General features: G+C 35.8%; 2 protein-coding genes across 3 annotated transcripts in view; one reads left to right on the top strand and one right to left on the bottom strand.

Moving 5' to 3' along the window:
- Positions 1-4,676, top strand: part of LOC137404707 (alcohol dehydrogenase [acceptor]-like) — a 28,434-nt gene extending 23,758 nt beyond the window's left edge. The window contains exon 11 of the mRNA XM_068090941.1: positions 4,367-4,676. Within this exon, the coding sequence (XP_067947042.1) occupies positions 4,367-4,502 (136 nt within the window). The 3' untranslated portion in view covers positions 4,503-4,676. The remainder of the gene's footprint in view (positions 1-4,366) is intronic.
- A 10,045-nt stretch (positions 4,677-14,721) lies between these two features.
- Positions 14,722-22,276, bottom strand: LOC137404708 (alpha-(1,3)-fucosyltransferase 11-like). Of its 2 annotated transcripts, none has more exons than XM_068090943.1 (3): positions 22,237-22,276; positions 16,318-17,337; positions 14,722-15,390 (listed from the first exon to the last, which is right to left on the bottom strand). In XM_068090943.1, exons 2-3 carry the CDS (start codon positions 17,243-17,245, stop codon positions 15,239-15,241), a joined length of 1,080 nt encoding a protein of 359 aa, XP_067947044.1. In that variant the 5' UTR covers positions 17,246-17,337; positions 22,237-22,276; the 3' UTR covers positions 14,722-15,238. The 2 variants fall into 2 exon arrangements, with proteins under 2 accessions (XP_067947044.1, XP_067947043.1); XM_068090942.1 differs by lacking the exon at positions 22,237-22,276 and adding an exon at positions 19,888-19,983.
- Positions 22,277-23,624: the final 1,348 nt, after the last annotated feature.

Consider the following 23,624-nt stretch of genomic DNA (forward strand, 5'->3'; position numbering starts at 1 on the left):
TTAACTAGCTATGTGACAGCAACTAGTGTGTAGAATATTAATTAGCTATGTGACAGCAACTAGTGTCTAGAACATTAACTATGTAGCAGCAACTAGTGTCTAAAACATTAACTATGTAGCAGCAACTAGTGTCTAGAACATTAACTAGTTGTGTGACAGCAACTAGTGTCTAGAACATCAACTAGTTATGTGACAGCAACTAGTGTCTAGAACATTGACTAGCTATGTGGCAGCAACTAGTGTCTAAAACATTAACTAGTTGTGTGACAGCAACTAGTGTCTAGAACATTAACTAGCTATGTGACAGCAACTAGTGTCTAGAACATCAACTAGTTATGTGACAGCAACTAGTGTCTAGAACATTGACTAGCTATGTGGCAGCAACTAGTGTCTAGAACATTAACTAGCTATGTGACAGCAACTAGTGTCTAGAACATCAACTATGTAGCAGCAACTAGTGTCTAGAACATTAACTAGTTGTGTGACAGCAACTAGTGTCTAGAACATCAACTAGTTATGTGACAGCAACTAGTGTCTAGAACATTGACTAGCTATGTGGCAGCAACTAGTGTCTAAAACATTAACTAGTTGTGTGACAGCAACTAGTGTCTAGAACATTAACTAGCTATGTGACAGCAACTAGTGTCTAGAACATCAACTAGTTATGTGACAGCAACTAGTGTCTAGAACATTGACTAGCTATGTGGCAGCAACTAGTGTCTAAAACATTAACTAGTTGTGTGACAGCAACTAGTGTCTAGAACATTAACTAGCTATGTGACAGCAACTAGTGTCTAGAACATTAACTAGTTATGTGACAGCAACTAGTGTCTAGAACATTGACTAGCTATGTGACAGCAACTAGTGTCTAGAACATCAACTAGTTATGTGACAGCAACTAGTGTCTAGAACATTAACTAGTTGTGTGACAGCAACTAGTGTCTAGAACATTAACTAGCTATGTGACAGCAACTAGTGTCTAGAACATCAACTAGTTATGTGACAGCAACTAGTGTCTAGAACATTAACTAGCTATGTGACAGCAACTAGTGTCTAGAACATCAACTAGTTATGTGACAGCAACTAGTGTTAGAACATTAACTAGCTATGTGGCAGCAACTAGTGTCTAGAACATTAACTAGTTGTGTGACAGCAACTAGTGTCTAGAACATTAACTAGTTGTGTGACAGCAACTAGTGTCTAGAACATTACCTAGCTATGTGACAGCAACTAGTGTCTAGAACATCAACTAGTTATGTGACAGCAACTAGTGTCTAGAACATTGACTAGCTATGTGACAGCAACTAGTGTCTAGAACATCAACTAGTTATGTGACAGCAACTAGTGTCTAGAACATTGACTAGCTATGTGGCAGCAACTAGTGTCTAAAACATTAACTAGTTGTGTGACAGCAACTAGTGTCTAGAACATTAACTAGCTATGTGACAGCAACTAGTGTCTAGAACATCAACTAGTTATGTGACAGCAACTAGTGTCTAGAACATTAACTAGCTATGTGACAGCAACTAGTGTCTAGAACATCAACTAGTTATGTGACAGCAACTAGTGTTAGAACATTAACTAGCTATGTGGCAGCAACTAGTGTCTAGAACATTAACTAGTTGTGTGACAGCAACTAGTGTCTAGAACATTAACTAGTTGTGTAACAGCAACTAGTGTCTAGAACATTACCTAGCTATGTGACAGCAACTAGTGTCTAGAACATCAACTAGTTATGTGACAGCAACTAGTGTCTAGAACATTGACTAGCTATGTGACAGCAACTAGTGTCTAGAACATCAACTAGTTATGTGACAGCAACTAGTGTCTAGAACATTGACTAGCTATGTGGCAGCAACTAGTGTCTAAAACATTAACTAGTTGTGTGACAGCAACTAGTGTCTAGAACATTAACTAGCTATGTGACAGCAACTAGTGTCTAGAACATCAACTAGTTATGTGACAGCAACTAGTGTCTAGAACATTGACTAGCTATGTGGCAGCAACTAGTGTCTAAAACATTAACTAGTTGTGTGACAGCAACTAGTGTCTAGAACATTAACTAGCTATGTGACAGCAACTAGTGTCTAGAACATTAACTAGTTATGTGACAGCAACTAGTGTCTAGAACATTGACTAGCTATGTGACAGCAACTAGTGTCTAGAACATCAACTAGTTATGTGACAGCAACTAGTGTCTAGAACATTAACTAGTTGTGTGACAGCAACTAGTGTCTAGAACATTAACTAGCTATGTGACAGCAACTAGTGTCTAGAACATCAACTAGTTATGTGACAGCAACTAGTGTCTAGAACATTAACTAGCTATGTGACAGCAACTAGTGTCTAGAACATTACTTAGCTATGTGACAGCAACTAGTGTCTAGAACATCAACTAGTTATGTGACAGCAACTAGTGTCTAGAACATTGACTAGCTATGTGACAGCAACTAGTGTCTAGAACATCAACTAGTTATGTGACAGCAACTAGTGTCTAGAACATTGACTAGCTATGTGGCAGCAACTAGTGTCTAAAACATTAACTAGTTGTGTGACAGCAACTAGTGTCTAGAACATTAACTAGCTATGTGACAGCAACTAGTGTCTAGAACATTAACTAGTTATGTGACAGCAACTAGTGTCTAGAACATTGACTAGCTATGTGACAGCAACTAGTGTCTAGAACATCAACTAGTTATGTGACAGCAACTAGTGTCTAGAACATTAACTAGTTGTGTGACAGCAACTAGTGTCTAGAACATTAACTAGCTATGTGACAGCAACTAGTGTCTAGAACATCAACTAGTTATGTGACAGCAACTAGTGTCTAAAACATTAACTAGTTGTGTGACAGCAACTAGTGTCTAGAACATTAACTAGCTATGTGACAGCAACTAGTGTCTAGAACATTAACTAGTTATGTGACAGCAACTAGTGTCTAGAACATTGACTAGCTATGTGACAGCAACTAGTGTCTAGAACATCAACTAGTTATGTGACAGCAACTAGTGTCTAGAACATTAACTAGTTGTGTGACAGCAACTAGTGTCTAGAACATTAACTAGCTATGTGACAGCAACTAGTGTCTAGAACATCAACTAGTTATGTGACAGCAACTAGTGTCTAGAACATTAACTAGCTATGTGACAGCAACTAGTGTCTAGAACATTACCTAGCTATGTGACAGCAACTAGTGTCTAGAACATCAACTAGTTATGTGACAGCAACTAGTGTCTAGAACATTGACTAGCTATGTGACAGCAACTAGTGTCTAGAACATCAACTAGTTATGTGACAGCAACTAGTGTCTAGAACATTGACTAGCTATGTGACAGCAACTAGTGTCTAGAACATTAACTAGTTGTGTGACAGCAACTAGTGTCTAGAACATTAACTAGCTATGTGACAGCAACTAGTGTCTAGAACATCAACTAGTTATGTGACAGCAACTAGTGTCTAGAACATTGACTAGCTATGTGACAGCAACTAGTGTCTAGAACATTAACTAGCTATGTGACAGCAACTAGTGTCTAGAACATCAACTAGTTATGTGACAGCAACTAGTGTCTAGAACATTAACTAGTTGTGTGACAGCAACTAGTGTCTAGAACATTAACTAGCTATGTGACAGCAACTAGTGTCTAGAACATCAACTAGTTATGTGACAGCAACTAGTGTCTAGAACATTAACTAGTTGTGTGACAGCAACTAGTGTCTAGAACATTAACTAGCTATGTGACAGCAACTAGTGTCTAGAACATCAACTAGCTATGTGGCAGCAACTAGTGTTAGAACAACTGTTGTAACTAATCTGCCTTTCAACATAAATTGTATACATGACATGAATTCTTTTGCATTTTATCTTATGAGCATCTTCCACATACATGTAGCCCTATTAAATGGCTTTCTTTGAATGCTTTATTAGAAATTCTGAAGTTTAATTTATACATAATACAAGCGCTAACCCTGATGAAGGGCCTGGGATTTCCTTAATTTTCAATCAGATGACGCAGAGGTCGGTGTTTATAGGGCTGGTTTTCATCAACCAGACAAACCTTTGAAACCAAATACTTTGGTGACCTTGCAGAAGGCACGTAGCATATGCTTGTGAAGTTTGGATGAAATCAGCCAAAAAATTTGGAAACACATGGACTAACAGACGCACACAATAAGAAAGGGCTTGTTAATATAAGTTGTTAATATAATACAATATAAGTTGAATTGGAGCTCTTGAAAAATATTAAACACATGGTTTTCTACACCAAAACTCGCTATATTTATGGAGAGTCCTTATTTGATAACTACAATAATTACATATGAATGGTAAATGAATCGTAAAGTAAGAAATATTTTGTCTATTCTACAGAGTACAGGGAGGAATAGAAGGTTTGAGAGTGGTAGACAACTCCATAATGCCACACCTCACCTCTGGCAACACCAATGCACCCGCCATCATGATAGGAGAAAAGGCATCCGATATGATACTGCAAAGGCATCGATAGTCTGTTAGGATTTTAGCCCGTTCCAAAAATTTGTTGGTTGGTGTGGATAAAAGAAAGATATTCGGTTTTTTGTGACATTTGATGAATTATTAATTTTAAATGTTGGACACCTGTTTGTTTGTAGTTATATCTTGATTCATCATTTTGGGACAATATAGTTTAAATTTTGGGATACATCAAATTTTATTGGTGCTTGTATTTTATAGATAGTGTTTATTTTAGTACATTTACCTTTTGTGTAAGTTAGCTCACAGTCTGACAGTTAGAGCACTGCTATAGTCATAGAGCTATAGTCATAGAGGCCTCTTGATATCATACTAAAGGTAGTACTTCGCTAACCCTGTCTACTGGTTTCCTTGACAAAAGTATTTTAACTTTTGCGCATTCTGTCATGATTCACTGACAGTCTACAGGCTGAAACAATGTTGAACAGATTTCCTGGCAAATTCAACAAAAGTACCACGATAAGAAAAAGTTTGATTGATAACAAAACCAGGTTGCTCTAAAAATTAAAATTTCATACTAATAATGGTTTCAAACTTAACATTTTTAAAATGTGTACATGTACTAAAATAATATACCATATTTTACAAACATTATTATAGTTGATACTAACATTGTTTTACTCTGTGTACACTCTGTCTTCCCTCTCACATCGTGTTAAGCACACCACTTCACATGTCTGCATAGTGCTCCAAATAAGATGCATCAATAGATACATGTATGATTGGGGAAGTTCCAAATTTTTTAGCCAGGTTTTTAAAGGTAAGCCTTTCTCATGGTCTACAAATAAAGAATTGCCCGGACGTAATATTAATAGATATCTACCTCTGATAGAGACGCTTATAATGAAACTATAAATCATTGTGTAGATACCTCTACCTAGCATAATGCATTTTAAATTTTAATTCGTATCTCAATTTTTGAAATAACGTAGCCAACACAACGTGACATGTAATCTCACATCGGGCATACTGCGACTCTGTCATCACACATTTGCGCCATATTCTACCTTCCCCCCACCTGTTTTATTTATACAAAGTTCACTGGCTAAAATATATGACTACACATTTAGTAGCATTGTTCGAGTCAGCATATCTTACAAAGTTTACATATATTATAATCGACTTTTAAAAATACATGTACACAAGAATTTGTTCAATTAATTGGAGTGTTGTGGATGTTGTACACAAAAAGAAACCTACTCAACCCAGCTTTCCCAAACCCAACTTCCATCGTGTGTTTAGCTATACCAATAAGCTCTCATCGTGTGTTTAGCTATACTAATATGCTCTCATTGTGTGTTTAGCTATACTAATATGTTCTAATTGTGTGTGTAGCTATACTAATATGCTTTCATTGTGTGTTTAGATATACTAATATGCTCTCATTGTGTGTTTAGCTATACTAATATGCTCTTATTGTTTGTTTAGCTATACTAATATGCTCTTATTGTGTATTTAGCTATACTAATATGCTCTCATTGTGTGTTTAGCTATACTAATATGCTTTCATTGTGTGTTTAGTTATACTAATATGCTCTCATTGTGTGTTTAGCTATACTAATATGCTCTTATTGTTTGTTTAGCTATACTAATATGCTCTCATTGTGTATTTAGCTATACTAATATGCTATCATTGTGTGTTTAGCTTTACTAATATGCTATCATTGTGTGTTTAGCTATACTAATATGCTCTTATTGTGTGTTCAACTATACTAATATGATTTCATCGTGTGTTTAGCTATACTAATATGCTCTCATCGTGTGTTGAGCTATACTAATATGCTCTCATTGTGTGTTTAGCTATACTAATATGTTCTCATTGTGTGTTTAGCTATACTAATATGTTCTCATTGTGTGTTTAGCTATACTAATATGTTCTAATTGTGTGTGTAGCTATACTAATATGCTTTCATTGTGTGTTTAGTTATACTAATATGCTCTCATTGTGTGTTTAGCTATACTAATATGTCCTTATTGTTTGTTTAGCTATACTAATATGCTCTTATTGTGTATTTAGCTATACTAATATGCTATCATTGTGTGTTTAGCTTTACTAATATGCTCTCATTGTGTGTTTAGCTATACTAATATGCTCTTATTGTGTGTTCAACTATACTAATATGATTTCATCGTGTGTTTAGCTATACTAATAAGCTCTCATCGTGTGTTGAGCTATACTAATATGCTCTCATTGTGTGTTTAGCTATACTAATATGCTCTCATCGTGTGTTGAGCTATATTAATATGCTCTCATTGTGTGTTTAGCTATACTAATATGCTCTCAATGAGTGTTTAGCTATACTAATATGCTCTCATTGTGTGTTTAGCTATACTAATATGCTCTCATTGTGTGTTTAGCTATACTAATATGCTCTCATTGTGTGTTTAGCTATACTAATATGCTCTCAATGTGTGTTTAGCTATACTAATATGCTCTCATTGTGTGTTGAGCTTTACTAATATGCTATCATTGTGTGTTGAGCTATACTAATATGCTCTCATTGTGTGTTTAGCTATACTAATATGCTCTCATTGTGTGTTTAGCTATACTAGTATGCTCTCATTGTGTGTTTAGCTATACTAATATGCTCTCATTGTGTGTTTAGCTATACTAATATGCTCTCATTGTGTGTTTAGCTATACTAATATGCTCTCATTGTGTGTTTAGCTATACTAATATGCTATCATTGTGTATTTAGCTATACCAATATTGGCTTTGTGGTTCCAACAAAAGTCTTCATGAGCTCCTGCCCGTCCTACTTAAGCTTGCGTATTTCTACTCCCAAATAGACTCTGTTACCAACTATTTCGTTGTCAAATACTAAGTTGTTTTATCAATCCCATTAACAACAAAATTCAATTTTGTCGAAATACATGATTTCAGTTTGGTAAAACTGAATAATTTCAATAATAATTAAATTAAAGAATAATAACCTGGCAGATGTCCTCCAAATACTAGAAAACCTGTACACTCTCAAGTGATCCTCACAAACTAGCTAATGAACATTGTTTGACGATAGACTGCTTATATTAGCCGAAGTCATAAATAATCTCACAGCTTGTGATGAAAAGCTTAGCTTGTTAATTTAAGGAGAGATAATACTATTGCTTGTAGCAAACCTGAAACAGTTGTATACATAATGATCTGACAACGTATTTTGTGCTTTTGGCATCTGCAAAGACTATGTATTATTATGGTCATTTCTTAGACTTAACCATGGAAGGAGTTATCTTTTCCCTTGTTTCTCAATTGCATTGCATCATCATTTCTAATACAGCGCATGTTTGTACAGTGATCTGGAGGCAGGTTGAGTGACACTTGCATAGTTTATAGTTTGATAGGCCTTCAGTGTTGTTACAGCATGATTGGCTGGTGGGCCATACTTGTTGGTCAGTCAGAGCCGTCTAGTGCACAGAGTAGCGCAACCCAGAGGCATAGGCCTATAGTTTCACATGTGAAACTATACGGCTCTGGGGCAACCTATAAGGGAGGGTCAGATTTAAAAAAGATAACTACCTATTTGCAAGTTTCTAGCCTGCAGTTCCTTACTCGGTTGCGGAATGTATACCGAAATAAATTTTGACGCCTACAATATAACTGCATGTTGACAAGGTCGTTTCTCCGGGAACTACAAAACTGCTAATGCTAGTTGTACTGTGTAGTTGTAGTAGGCTGTTGTTGTAAATGTTTTTAGTATACTCTTGAATAGGGCTTGTACATTGATACTATTATTATTACAAACTATTATGCATGTACTACATTACAAAAGGGTTATTTTACATGACTACAGCAGGTTTTAGCTTGCCTACAAAACAGTTATACAGTTATACTTTTTCTTCTAATTACAATACATGTTAGAACCTGACTTTTCAGCAATTATCAGCCTAGCTACAAAACAGTTATCTTATTTGAACTTCATGGACTTGAACAGCAAGTATTTGCTTGGCTACATAAAAGTTTTATGACCTCATACAAACTAAAGCTTAGAGTTATGAGAAGGTATTATCATTGTATGTTGTGTGTAAAAGTTATATATTATCAAGATGTGCATTTCTTATCAAGCGTCAGAAAATGAGAAAATGCTTCTCAGCTAAACCTCCAGTCAAGTGTTTTAGCATCCTAAATAGTTCTCCTCACCAGGACACTGGTTATTTCAAAGCTGCCCTGACTGGTGTCGCTTTTTGACAGCCGCATATTAGATTAATGTAAAGCTAAAACAGAACACTATGAAGATGGAAGTGTGATCATAATTTAGTAAAACGGAGTCAAGTTTTTATGTTATCGGACTGCACCATGAAAAATATAATTTCTCCCCTATTCTAAATAGTACTAAATGATGCCAGTAGTCTTTAACTTGTACAAATCATGATTGGGTTTTTTTTAATTTAAAATGTTGTATTTGGTTACAATACTACTTTTACCAAGTAAAAAGTAAAAACACCCATAAGCGCCCATAAACACCCACACACTTTAGCGATGTGGAAACATTGCTAGGATTTTGGACTCTCGAGAGGTTATAACTTGACTGATATGTATGATTGTAAAGACTTTATTGATTTTGAATCTTGACTTTCAGTCTCAACACTTCCGGGAAGTCTAAAAGCAAATGCAAATAAGTAATACAGAAGTTCAAAACTAGTTGAATGAATAGCAACATTACCATGTTTGCACAGTACAACTGTAGGTAAATGGAAGAACAAGAACCTACAGATTAGAAGTATAATATAAAAGTTCATAACTAGAATATTTTGCCTTTTGGTAAATAACTTTGAGACTTTGTGTAACAAGAATTATTTTGGTAATTAAATACGTGTTACTTTGACTGTGCAAGCTAACTGCGCACTCGGCTGCTAAATCAGAGTTCATAGGTCAACAACCAGCCCTGAAATCACAAATCACTGGCTAACAGAGCCACATAGTGCACAGAGTCCGGTGACCAAAATAGAAAACCGACTAAAAGAGATTAACAGGGTAAGGAAAGGCATCCACATACAGTATTCAAATGAATAATACCACTAACCACTATGTTGTTATATCTGTGAAGCAGCATCACCTAAGGTTTTCCACAGACAGCAAAACATGACTCCTTTAAGAATCCAAACCAAAATCTCAATGAAAATGCAAAATCTATCAGAATTTGAGTTATATGTATGCAAATTTAGGTAAGACCTATGTTTTGATTTCAGCTTTAAAAGGGTTATCTTATCTTAAATTATAAAAATTATTACTACCATCTTGTAGGGGATTTTGTCTTCTTTCAAATGGTGTATAATACCAAAATCAATGTTGGAGCAACTGCAAATGGAAGTTGTTTTTTACTAATGTTGTGGTCTTTCCATTATAGCTTATTTACAAACAGTGGGCATGGTCTGTTTGAAAATTACGAGCTCCCGTATGGTAAGATTTAAAAAAATAACTATTCGTGAGTTTCTAGCCCGCAGTTCCTAACTCGGTTTGAAAAGTGTGTAGCTGTGTTGGCGATTATAAGTAATCAGTAGTACCATGGACGTAAGAAAATAGTTTTGTATAACTTTTTAAAAATAACCTTTGACATCAGTGTTAGGTGCCCTGTTCTAGCGGGCAATATTTGTTTCGTTTTTGCATTTCTAAAACAAGCAACATTGTGCTGCATGCTTGCAGTCAAAACTCTTCTTCTTGAAAATAAAGAATGATTACTGGCATTAAATAATGGTTACTGGTGTTTTGCATACAGTACAATTACTTTAGATACAACGCAAAATGAGTTATTTGTTTGGTCAACTTTTTAGTATTGGATGAGATGAGATTGGAAGTGCATGTGCTCCTGGTTCCCCAGCTAGGGGAATTATTGATTTATAGGATTATAATTATTATAAATTTTCTGTAGGCCTAGAGGCTAATCCTGATTTAGCCAACTATACACCTAGCTGGCTGTGCTCATGGGATTGGGTAGCTGGAAAAAGAAAGGATTGGTTTGGATCACAGACAGCTATACAAAGGGGCTGAAGCCTAAAAGTTTTGGGGACAATGTTTGTAGCTGTCTGGGGTTTGGATCTGTAACTTCATGGGCAGTCAATGACTGCAAGAATGAACTACTGGACTTCTACCACAATTTGGCGATTCCAACTTATTTCCTTGGTTTACATTAACACGCGTGAGCATTGATTTTAGAAAATTTTTGCAATAAAATGTTGTAAGAAACATACAAAAATGGACTAAAAAGCCTAAATATTTAGACATTGGATGTTTCTGATTATGAGTTTCTATAACAAAAATAAAAAGCATAAAAAGCTAAAAAATAGTTTTATTCTGCATCGTGTTGTTCATTTATATGCTTGCGAGTTCTATTTCTAAAATAATTTTTTTAGCATTTTATCTAAAGTAAAATTATATAACATGTGCTGCAGATTTGAAGAATGTGCAAAACTTAAATGGGGTCCCTGTGTTGCTTGTTGGAAAGATGTGGCTACTGTGTCGCCATGGACTTGATAAGAACTAGTCTACTAAGAAGAAGTTGAATGAAAACAAAAGTATGCGCTGTTGTTCTATTGAATGCTATATGTCAGATAGTTAATAGAAGTTTCATATTGTTTGGTATCAATATTTCCAACATATTAGCAGCCAAACTTTTTATTGCTCCTAGTAGTACCTAGATATATGGTCACTCTATGTCACTTCTACCCTAACTCATATTCTGTATTATAGCCTGCAATATAAACCTACACATAACAGATTATTTAGACATCTATTACATATTTGTGTAACCACCTTAATAGATCTAAACCATGAGATTACACACTACATGTTACAATGTTGAAAATATGTATGTCTTCGTCTGACATCTGTAATGAATGTATACATATGTATGCACAACACATGATTTTTAATATATGTACATACGTCTGCTAAACGCATTTATACATCATATACAGAAAAATCTATTACGCATAGCTAAACATATATTTTCCTGTTATGCTTTCCAATGTACACATGTATGCGGATAACTGACATACCTTCAATATGTTTTAAAACACAATTTTATTGTTTGTCCAGACCGGACTACTATAGTGTATTACCTGTCACGTTAATAACTATTTGATGTCCTGATCCAGTAGTAACTACTGTTTTATAAACCTTTATGTTGCATACATTTATATAGTTTAGCCATCCTGTATTTCTAGTCAGTTTGTTTGCTTTAGTGGAATATGCATCAAGGCAGTGTGTACTCAGCTGTACTCAGTGTGTACCTTTTTATACAATTTTGCAACTTGGTGTATTTAACTTTTTAAATGGTTTTCTATTTGGTGCATATTATGTTTCGTTGGGAGGTGTTATGTAAATCTGAATAATATATAACTTTTACATACAACATACAATGATAATACCTTGTCATAATTCAAAGCTTTAGTTTGTATGAAGTCATAAAACTTTTATGTAGCCAGGCTAATACTTGCTGTTCAAGTCCATGAAGTTGAAATAAAATAACTGTTTTGTAGCTAGGCTGATACTTGCTAAAAAGTCAGGTTCTAACATGTATTGTAATTAGAAGGAAAAGTATAACTGTTTTGTAGGCAAGCTAAAACCTGCTGTAGTTATATAAAATAACTGTTTTGTAATGCAGTACATACATAATAGTTTGTAATAATAATAGTATCAATGTACAAGCCCTATTCAAGAGTATACTAAAAAACATTTACAACAACAACCTACTACAACTACACAGTACAACTAGCATTAGCAGTTTTGTAGTTCCCGGAGAAACGACCTTGTCAACATGCAGTTATATTGTAGGCGCCAAAATTTATTTCTGTGTATTCCGCAACCACACCGAGTAAGGAACTGCGGGCTAGAAATTCATTAATAGTTATCTTTTTTAAATTTGACCCTCCCCTATAGGTTGCCCCAGAGCCGTATAGTTTCACATGTGAATCTATACGGCTCTGGGTTGCGCCGCTCTGTGCGCTATACGGCTCTGACTGACCAACAAGTATGGCCCATCAGCCAATCATGCTGTAACAACACTGAAGGTCTACCAAACTATAAACTATGCAAGTGTCACTCAACCTGCCTCCAGATCACTGTACAAACGTGCGCTGTATTAGAAATGATGATGCGATGCAATTGAGAAACAAGGGAAAAGATAACTCCTTCCATGGTTAAGTCTAAGAAATGACCATAATAATACATAGTCTTTGCAGATGCCAAAAGCACAAAATACGTTGTCAGATCATTATGTATACAACTGTTTCAGGTTTGCTACAAGCAATAGTATTATCTCTCCTTAAATTAACAAGCTAAGCTTTTCATCACAAGCTGTGAGATTATTTATGACTTCGGCTAATATAAGCAGTCTATCGTCAAACAATGTTCATTAGCTAGTTTGTGAGGATCACTTGAGAGTGTACAGGTTTTCAACATAAAGACATTCGAATTAACAAATGCTATACGATTCGCAACAGCTAGTTATCCATCAAATGCCCAGATGAAATTTAAAACCTGTTTGCACCACATAAATGGTAGAAGTCAACATAGTGTAACATGCACATTTACGCTTGTACAGATTTCACTAGTTTGAAAGTAACACAAACAGCGTGAGGGGATGCATAATTTGTCAGAAGAAAAGAAACTAAATAATGCAAGAAAATGTTAATAACAAACATATCTGAATATAAAATAATCCTTCCTACATTAATCCCGTGCAGATTACCACCACCAATATAACTTCTATATATAAAATTGCTATTTTAACCATTAATGCTAAGCATAAATTGAATCAGTTTTTTCAGCTTTTACTTCATTTTTTGTGATTATTTATATTATTCGTGTATTTAAATATCCTATACATTTAGTTGCTACAGCATCAAATTAAGAAGTAAGCCTCTCCATCATGAATATCTTTTGGCAGGGAATTGATTGGAATACCTTTTAGTGGCTGATATTTTTGCAGGTAGTTATATAATAGCTAAGAAAAGCAATTACACGCCATGTGTCGGCAGTTTGTTTGTTAGTGTGTCACCTAAAGGCTGTTGTCTCCTTTTGGTATAAGATTTGTTGAGATCTGTTAAAACCTAGTTAATAGTTAGTTCAGTTAAAGTATGTTGTTTTTTTGGAGGCCTTTTTAAGTGGTGTACCCAGTGATACTGCATTAGCCATGGAAGTTTTTTGTTCTGTCACCATTACAATAGTATAACAGATTTTCCTTGCGTTATACTGTCAGGTTATTATTCTTTAATTTAATTATTATTGAAATTATTCAGTTTTACCAAATTGAAATCATGTATTTTTGCAAAATTGTAATTTTGTTGTTAATGGGATTGATAAAACAGCCTATTTGTTGACAACGAAATAGTTGGTAACGGAGTCTATTTGGGAGTAGAAATACGCAAGCTTAAGTAGGACGGGCAGCAGCTCATGAATATTTTTTGTTGGAACCACAAAGCCAATAATGGTATAGCTAAATACACAATGAGAACATATTAGTTTAGCTAAACACACAATGAGAACATATTAGTGTAGCTAAACACACAATGAAAGCATATTGGTATAGCGAAACACGCGGTGATAGCATATTGGTATAGTTAAACACACAATGAGAGCATAACGGTATAGCTAAACACACAATGAGAACATATTAGTTTAGCTAAACACACGATGAGAGCATATTAGTGTAGCTAAACACACAATGAAAGCATATTGGTATAGCGAAACAGGCGGTGATAGCATATTGGTATAGCTAAACACACAACGAGAGCATAATGGTATAGCTAAACACACAATGAGAGCATATTAGTTTAGCTAAACACACGATGATAGCATATTAGTATAGCTAAACACACAATGAGTGCATATTAGTATAGCTAAACACACAATGAGAGCATATTAGCATAGCTAAACGCACAATGAGAGCATATTAGTATAGCTAAACACACAATGAGAGCATATTAGTATAGCTAAACGCACAATGAGAGCATATTGGTATATCTAATATACTCTCATTACGTGAGAATATATACAACATTATTATATTTCTAATCTGTAGGTTCTTGTTCTTCCATTTGCCTATAGTTGTACTGTGCAAACTTGGTAATGTTGTTAGTCATTCAACTAGTTCTGAACTTCTGTATTACTCAATTGCATTTGCTTTTAGATTTCCCGGAAGTGTTGAGGTTGAAAGTCAAGGTTCAAAATCAATAAAGTTTATTACAATCATACATATCAGTAAAGTTATAACCTCTCGAAAGTCAAAAATCCTAGCAATGTTTCCACATCGCTAAAGTATCTTATGGGTGTTTTTCCTTTTTACCGGATAAAAGTAGTATTGTAATCAAATACAACATTTCTAATTTAATAGAAAAAACCCAATCATATTTTGTACAAGTTAAAGACTACTGGCACCATTTAGTACCATTTAGAATAATGGAGAAATTATATTTTTCATGGTGCAATCTGATAATATAAAAACTTGATTCCGTTTTATTAAATTATGATGACACACTTCCATCTTCATTGTGTTCTGTTTTAGCTTTACATTAGTCTATCGAGTGGCTGTCAAAAAGCGACACCAGTCAGCGCAACTTTGAAATAACCAGTGTACTGATGATCACAAATATTTAGGATGCTAAAACACTTGACTGGAGTACATTTAGCTAAGAAGCATTTTCTGACGCCTGATAAGAAATGCACATCTTCTTGCTGGTGTTGTATGAAAAGTCAGAACCAAGGGACTTGTCATCTAGCACTTTACAAAAGACTTATTCTATTGTACAGGTCAAGTTGTAGTAAACGCAGTGGTCCTCAGGCTTTGATATATCGATGCAGTCATTTGGAGTGTAGTCTTTGCTAAATGTCTCCCAAACTTTATGTGGTTTCTCATAGGCCAAGTCACAGATATATTCCATATAATCTAAAAAGAGCATTTTCTAAAATCAGTACAAAGGTACAACTCTAGGTATCCGTATACTAATGAATGAATGAATAAAAATAAAGTTTAATTATTCTTTCTACATATATAGAGCTCTATTCTTATTAAAAGCAATTTTACAGCCAATAAAATTGAAGATAATTGTCACAGAGGATTGCTATTAATATATTAGTTCATACTGCTAGAAGAGTTGTGTTTCTTCCATTACTCTGCAGAATGTTAACATAAAACAGGTTTACTGAACCACTTTATGAATTTCTGTTCTATCTATTAAGAATATGGCTATGGAAAGAGAGCTAAATTTTAAAGTTTAAAAATGTCTTCTCTTCCAACTTTTGACTTCATTTCTTGGCTATTACTTAAGATTTCTCACATCCTTTGCTATATTTTACTATATTTCAGTATCTTTTACTATTGTACATTCGAAGCTGTCATTCATTTTGGATGATGATTGACGGGTTGTCACAGAACTTACTATGAAGTATGAATTATAAAAATATAAAGTTGGCGGTTTAGCTAACAGCGGATCCTTAAATGTTCAGATACTTTAAAATTATATCAATAATAAGGTTATTTGAACATCTCAGTTTTAGTTGTTCTATTCTCATGCGTTTTCATTAACTGACCTATATGAAACTTAACCAATCATATTAAACAATCTCATCATCATGCATTTATACTGGATAAATCTGTTTGTGTTTTATTACACGAACACGCCTGAAATTTTGTAAGTTTCCAGTTTGCAGTACAAAACCGGCTAACAAAGCACTCCTAGTCTTGTATCTGAAGCTCTCATACTAAACACTGTGTCTTTGGTTTTTTATAGTTATAGTATTTGGTATTGTAGTATTTCTGACCAAACTTTAAGACCCACTACCCCTTACTGTTGACACAATTTTACATGCTCACCTCCATAATAGCCAAGTGATCTGTAACCATGGAAGCTTCGTTGAGCATTAGTATCAAGTTTGTAGTTGTTCCTCCATTCATGGTAGTAGTTAAAAGCATTTTCATTTTCTGACACGAGCTTCAGGTGCTTGGCAAGTGCTGCAGGTGATGTAAAGTTTCTGACGTGTATAAAGCTATTTGGAGGAGCGATCGAACTGTATTCCTCTATTGAAAGACCACCTAAGGCTATTGGAATAGTTAAACTATCAGCAATTAAAATTTTCCAAAACTTTTCAGAAATGTAATCTTTGCAAAGATTGTTTTCAAAAGCCATGTAAAACATGTAGTTTTTCATATTTGGTTGAGTGCCTACGTAGATATTCCCATTCATGTCTTTGAGCGCTTCTCGACACTGATTTTTGAAGGCTGCGGTATAAAGATCAACAGGCATATATTTAGCGAGCTCTAAGATATATTGCTCCCTTGCACTTAATATAAGCCGAAAATCATCGGGGGAAGTGCAATGGGAATTGAGCAACAGTCCACGAAACTCTCGCATCTTTGGATACGGTCTATAAAATTTGGTTTTAGGTTCAGTTATCTTCATCAGCCTTGGCCGAAACACGTGATAGCTTTCTTCTGTTTTTCTATCATATGTAATACTATAATTAAACAAGCCATCCCAGTTTGACTGAATAGTTTTGTCTAAAATTCGAGCTTGAGGTTCTTTTGAGTAGAACGCCCACAAGTCTCCAGTCTTTTTATGTGGTGGCCTTTTCAGAGTAAAAACCGCTCTTTCGCAAAAAACAGTGATATCAGCTTCAGAAGAGTTACGTACACCGAATTCATACCTACATACATGTTTTGCAGATCTGATTTTCCGCTCACCCGGTTTTCGAGCATAGTAATTCAATTCTTGTATTGTTTTGATTTTATCGGTTTGTTTCATAGTTGTTTTAGTAACTGTTTTTACGGGTGTTATTTCTGAGTTCGGCGTTTTTGAATGTAGATCTACATCCTTGAAAACTTCTGCTTTGTCTTCTGAAATAAAACAGTAAAAGGTTATAGTTTGTATTGTATTATGTAATGTATTATGTAACACCCCCTTTTTCACGTAGCTAGAATTTATCCTTTAAGCCAGCATTGGTGAAAATACACCCATAGTGTCAAGGTGTAAATTTGTGATTGCTCTAATAAACCACAAGCTATTTCGGCACAAAACTACAGTAGAAATGTCAGTAAAGGATTAGTTCTAGCTACATGACAAAGGGGGTGTTACATAATACAATGCAAACTACATCCCCACTTGGCTTATAAATCACAACCAGCGTAATCAGAAAATATTAATAGATTACATACTAGCATAACATACATGTATATCTGAACTGAAAATATAGATCGGCAACACACAAACATGACTCTAGTGTTCATCAAATTCTCCCTATCTTTCTGGAGGTCGCCTGTCTCTAATTGGCCTGGTATTGCCCACTGCAGTATTTTCATTGTCATGATCACTGTCACGCTCAGTATCTGAGTCTGCAGAACTATTGTCATTTTTACAGATGTTGAGATTATCAAATTCAACTTCCACAGCATTTTCACTTGACACCCTATCACTGCCAGTACCCTCGCTGCTATTACAATCAGCTAAGCATATTTCTGCAACGTGCCTGTTTGTGCCATCAACCTCTAAGACTACATCAGATACCAACGCAGTTACTGTTCCTTTTGCCCATATTGTAGTACATTTAGCATGCACTGGCCTAACATACACTGTGTCACCAACTTTGTACGGGTTTCTTACCACTCCACGAGAAAATTTTTGTGGCTCTGCAACAACGTCAGGATTTCTTACTACATAGGAGTATACCATTTGCGAAGGTACAACACCTTGCCTGTTTGGGGTATTGTTGAACCAAAATACCATTCTGTTAACATAGTTGCCTGAACGCGCAGCCATTCTTTTAATGGTCCTATGGTTACATTCGACAATGCCATTACCAGATGGCCTGTAAGCACAACTTAACAAATGATTTACGTTCCATGTCTTTAGGATGCTAGACAACTGCGCGCTTTTGAACCATGGACCGTTGTCAGAAAGCAACTCTTGTGGAGAACCCCGCTCCTCAAATATGCATACCAAATGTGCTGTTACAGAGTTGGCTGTCTCATCTCTCAGTTTTAACCATATTACAAATCTGCTAGGGCCGCAATCTAAGATGGTCAAATAAGGTATTCGGCCCACATGTGTGATGTCAACAGCAAGTCTATGCCACACCTTTTCGACTTCCAAATTTCCTCTCTCCCATCTCACAGGTGAAGGATCAATTTGTTTACAGATTTGACATTCTTTCACAACCCTTTCATTCATATCTTTTGAGGCCCTATCACCAAACCTCTGATTAGCTAAGTAACTCATCTTGTCAACTCCTAAATGGTGAACTTGATGCATGTTATATATTTCTTCATCAATACTTGAAACTTCCTCCGCTGCTAGAGCCTGCTACACCTGCACATGATACTAGTGGTTTCAGCCATCTTTAGTTCACCCTAGTTAAAACATCAGCACAGTTATCCGCTGACTTGACCAAGGACATTTGCTGAGTGATGCCATATTCTTCTACTAATTGCGCAATAATCTCAAGCCGCCTTTTGACTATCATTTCTGAAAATCCACTGACTTTGGGGTGATAGCTTTCTGTGATAATGGAATTGACCCATTTATACACTGATAATGAGTCTGTAACAAGTGTAGCTTGTTTTACTCCCCACTTTATTGCAAGATTTAATCCTTTAAGTACTGCTTCAAGTTCAGCCACATTTATATGCCTACAGTACTGTCATCAATTTTCCTTAGCCATGATGCATCTTCTACAATGCTACCTTCCATTTCTATGCACACACCAATAGCTATAGAGCTGGCATCACACCAGACCTGGCAACACTCATCTCTATTCACAGACCATTTGCCCTGCACTGGGTCATGTCTTGTTACCCTATTTAGTGGTTCATCTATCATCTGCAGCACTTCTTTTGCTATTGCATCATCCCACTTGCCATCAGCAGCACACCGCTGCATGTAGCTGCATGCAACTCGTAACCAGCCAGCTACTGGGTAGTGATCAATCAGTTTACCGCACACAGAAAACAAATCTCTTTTTGTACGAATGCTTTCTACTGTTGGCATAGCTGAGTCGCGTTGCCATGTACATATTCCTTTTTTACTGATTGCCACGCGAAGCCCTAGAACTTGCGCTTCACGTAAATTGACAGGCTCTTTTGTGACTACACCAAACTTTAACAAATGGCTGCACACAACTTTGGCTGGCACTACTGACTTATTTACCAAAGTATCATCAATATAGTGATCAGTACCAGCAGCACCCCCGGGATCAAGTGAAAACACTGTTGACAATATTTTCGACATAATCTTAGGTGCTACATTGAGATCGAAACCTAGTCTAGTCATGACATACATGTACAATGTTCCATTGAACTTAACAGCTTGAAATCTTTGCAAACTACCATCAACATGCAGTTGTAAATATGCTTTCTTTAAGTCTAACATGCAAGCATCACTGCCTAACTTACAACACTTGCGGAGTTTATCTTGGCATACTGCGGTGTCCAAACCAGGATGACTGCTGACATACCCATTCAGTTCTCCGCTATAATCCATTATAGGTCATACTTTTGTCTCTTTGTTACCAGGTTGTGCAGCTGACAACAATGAAATCATGCCAGTTACAGGTCCATGAAGAGCTTCTTCGTGTGGCTGCAGCCATCTATTGTCTATCCATTACATAACCTGTTTTTCATATTCTTCTCTGATGATATCATTTATAGCGTATTCTCCACATGTATTGGACAATGTAGGCGCTTAAAGGTTGACTTGCAACAAAATTCAAATTACAGTTATTTGATATCAAAAGATTCACCATGTCTTACTCTGTTGTGTTGTAGGTGCCAAATATGTGGGAATGTGATTACAAGCTCTTAAAAGCGAAATAACGAACAGTTAATCGCAGCCACACGAGACCGCCGTAGTTTGGATTCTCTTTCGAAAACCGCTCAAATGTGACGTAATTGTGAAAAATGATTTCTGTTTACACCTTCATGCAACCTTATTCGTCAAAATATTTTTACAAATATACTTCATGCATTCAATAAAACCATGTCTATTGTTCTTACGCGTCTATTTTATCGTCATTGTAAATGCTGTCACCTTTAGCAGTGATATCTTATAACTTATCGTAAAAATTCATTTAATTTTTTAGCCTTAGCTTGAAGGAGTACTTATCATTGTCTGACAATCATAACGAGCCTGTTGGTCACTTGTGATAATCGAAAAGTGCTGCAAAAATTATTTGCGAAGTATTGAGTCACATGATCAGATTACGACTTGCCGATTAAACCAGGCCGAAACAAAACTGTAAAGTAGCGAGCATCTATATTTGATACGGGGTCTTCGGTAAAAGCCGAAGTGTTTGTCATAAACTAGTGCTACGATAAGTTTTTTATTGGCCTTTCAATTTACGTGAGAATGTCCGTGACAAGACAATAAATAAATTTCATGGCTACATCAGAAAAATAAAAAGATTCCAATCTACGGCGGCTTTTCGTTTTTGAGCTTTTAAGAGCTTGTAATCACTTTTCCACACATTTGGCACCTACAACACAACAGAGTAAGACATGGTGAATCTTTTGATACCACATAACTGTAATGTGAATTTTATTGCAAGTCAACATTTAACCATTTTCAAGCAACTGTCCACTTGTGACCATCATATTGTGCTTTAACGTCTCTATCATCTATAACTATCAGCGGCTGCTGGTCATCATTATGACTGACAGGAATAGTTTTGTTATGTAGCATCACGCCAACTGTTCTTAACTGTCTAGTCCAAAAAGTACACCTCTATTTATTATTACACCCCACCTAGCTTTGCAATGCCATCCATTCCAGTATCATCTGGCAACCACTTACGAGCTCCCGAGCAATCATACACTGAACTGTAATTTTACAAGAGCGATCCAGTTCTATGTCAAGAGTTGCCTCACCTTTGCATGTAGTGATATGTCCATTTAACATCATTATTTGTCGCTGAGGACCTTTCGGCAGCAATCCTAACTGCTGTGCCCACTGTTGTTGTATAATTGATTGCTCACATCCGCTATCCACCAATGCTTTTATCTTTGTGCCTTTTATCCATGCATAAACAAATGGTAGCCCCGAGTTTTTTACATTGGGGGAAGAGCCGGTGCATACACTTCCCCACTGGCATTTCCCTGCATCTGAAAACAGTTTTTCTGGATGTGCCCAAGTTTATTACACCGGTAGCACCTGACCTCACTGCGCTGCCAATGCTGCCTCCTTTTCTCAGCAGCACATGAGGTAGTTTCACCATTTTCTGCAGTTATCATCATGCAGGCCCTGTTCAGTAATTTCGAGGAGCCATATCTTCTACGGAAGCAATAGATTTTAGTTGTGTAGCTACTTCTGTAGGTAATCCTGCCATGAATGCACATTTTCCCATCAAAGTTGCTAAACGTTTGAGATCTGCCAGATATACATCTACAGCTTCACCATCTCTTAAAGCTCGGTTTTGCAGCTGAATATAAGCACTGAACCTGTCTACACAAAAAGCTGTAAACAAAGTGCTTGCCTTTAGTTTTGGGTAGTCTTCTTTGATATGATCTTCTAAATGTTTATACACGGCAAATGCTGCTCCTGACAAGAATAGTGGTAAGAATGTTGTAAGATCATCCATTTTTTGAAGCTTGGCCACTAACTCTAGCTTGTCCACCCAGACACTGAAGTCACCGCTTTTACCATCCTCATAGGTCTTGATAAGCTCGGATACTTTCACTGGCTTATATATATATGACTTACTCAGTTTCAAAAATCTCAGTTGCTAAGTTTCAAAAAATATAGCATACCTGAATATAACTGTACGTCTCTATAGTATCCATTTGTTTCATTTTCTGTGAGAATAAAATAAAACATAATGTAATTCTGCCATTTTGAAAAGGCATCACAGTTGCTTAGATAAAAGCAAGCTGAAGATGTGATGCGCTCTAAAAATTTGCTAACTATATAACATATAAACAATATAAATCTGTCTATATACAGTAGACACTCCTTTAACGTATAACTCTTATAACGTAAATTGCAGATAGCTTAAACAAGATTATGTAAAGAGTTTGCTTGGTACTATGTAAAAAATTTCATATAACATAAAGTGTCAAGTCGGGGCAACTTTTCAAATTTGATTTGAATGGTAACATATCTCATAGCACTTGTGAGAAAAATGACACTGCGTATAGCGTTATAGTTATTACGTATATTATAACTTTCATGACATTCTAGTTCATCATAATAGATCGTCAGATGTGTCGACAAAACCGAGAATAGGTAACTGCGCAATTGTTAAAAAATACTTAAAGGCGATCGATTGGTGCAGGTCTTACAACGTAAGTCTACCAATCTGAATGTCACGAGTTGGGAATATCTCCGGAAGTTATCTTTTATTCTAACCTTTGCCCCTGGATACAGATAATGATGAACAGGTAGACGCCGCTCTTTTTATAGTAAAATATATTTTTGTTTTGCGTTATTGTAAACGTATAAAATATTTGCTATTAGTTTTATTTTCCAAAATAGACTTTACTGTCTAGAAAACATGAACAAATCTTTGTAAATGGACGTCAAATATGTGCGTCAATGTGTTCCCGTCAACTAGTTGTAAAACTACCTATAAAACCATTATCTACGTATAAGACCAGTGAAATCAATCAGAAAAAGGAGACAATTTTTCGATGCAAAGTAATGATATTACAGTTACGGCACAGCCAACAAATTAAAAAGTTAAGCAGGTTTTTTTGTATGATCAAAGGGATTAGTTTAAAAGATCTTGGCACGGATTAGACAGTTTACATGTATATTACTGTTCTTATAGCATGAAATCTCTATAGCTTAAACGTTCCTGGAACAGATTATTTACGTTGTAGAAGCCCCTACTGTATATATAAATCTCAGTATTTGTTTGTCTGTAGTGTGTCCAGCTATAGCAAAAAAGTTATAGGAACGAAGAATCTACCTCGTACTGGAATTGAACTCAGAACCTCCAGCTCTACAGGCAGGCGTACTAACCAATTACAATACTTGCTGGATAGGCTTAACTATGGAATAATTATTTTATTAGACCCGCCAATCTTTAATGTCGATTGGTTAAAATACTCACGCTTCCCTTCAGCTAGCACGCTTAAAGATCATGATTACAAGAGAGATCATGATGCAATCTTTTTTCCTAACACTAGCTTCAGAG

Source organism: Watersipora subatra, chromosome 9, assembly GCF_963576615.1.
Source record: "Watersipora subatra chromosome 9, tzWatSuba1.1, whole genome shotgun sequence".
In the NCBI taxonomy this organism is placed as follows: domain Eukaryota; kingdom Metazoa; phylum Bryozoa; class Gymnolaemata; order Cheilostomatida; family Watersiporidae; genus Watersipora; species Watersipora subatra.

Coding starts and splice junctions, on each gene's coding strand:
- LOC137404708 (XM_068090943.1), bottom strand. CDS start 17,245: ATGAAACAAACCGATAAAATCAAAACAATACAAGAATTGAATTACTAT. Junction 15,391..16,317: donor ATCACTTGGCTATTATGGAG/GTGAGCATGTAA, acceptor TGCTCTTTTTAG/ATTATATGGAATATATCTGT.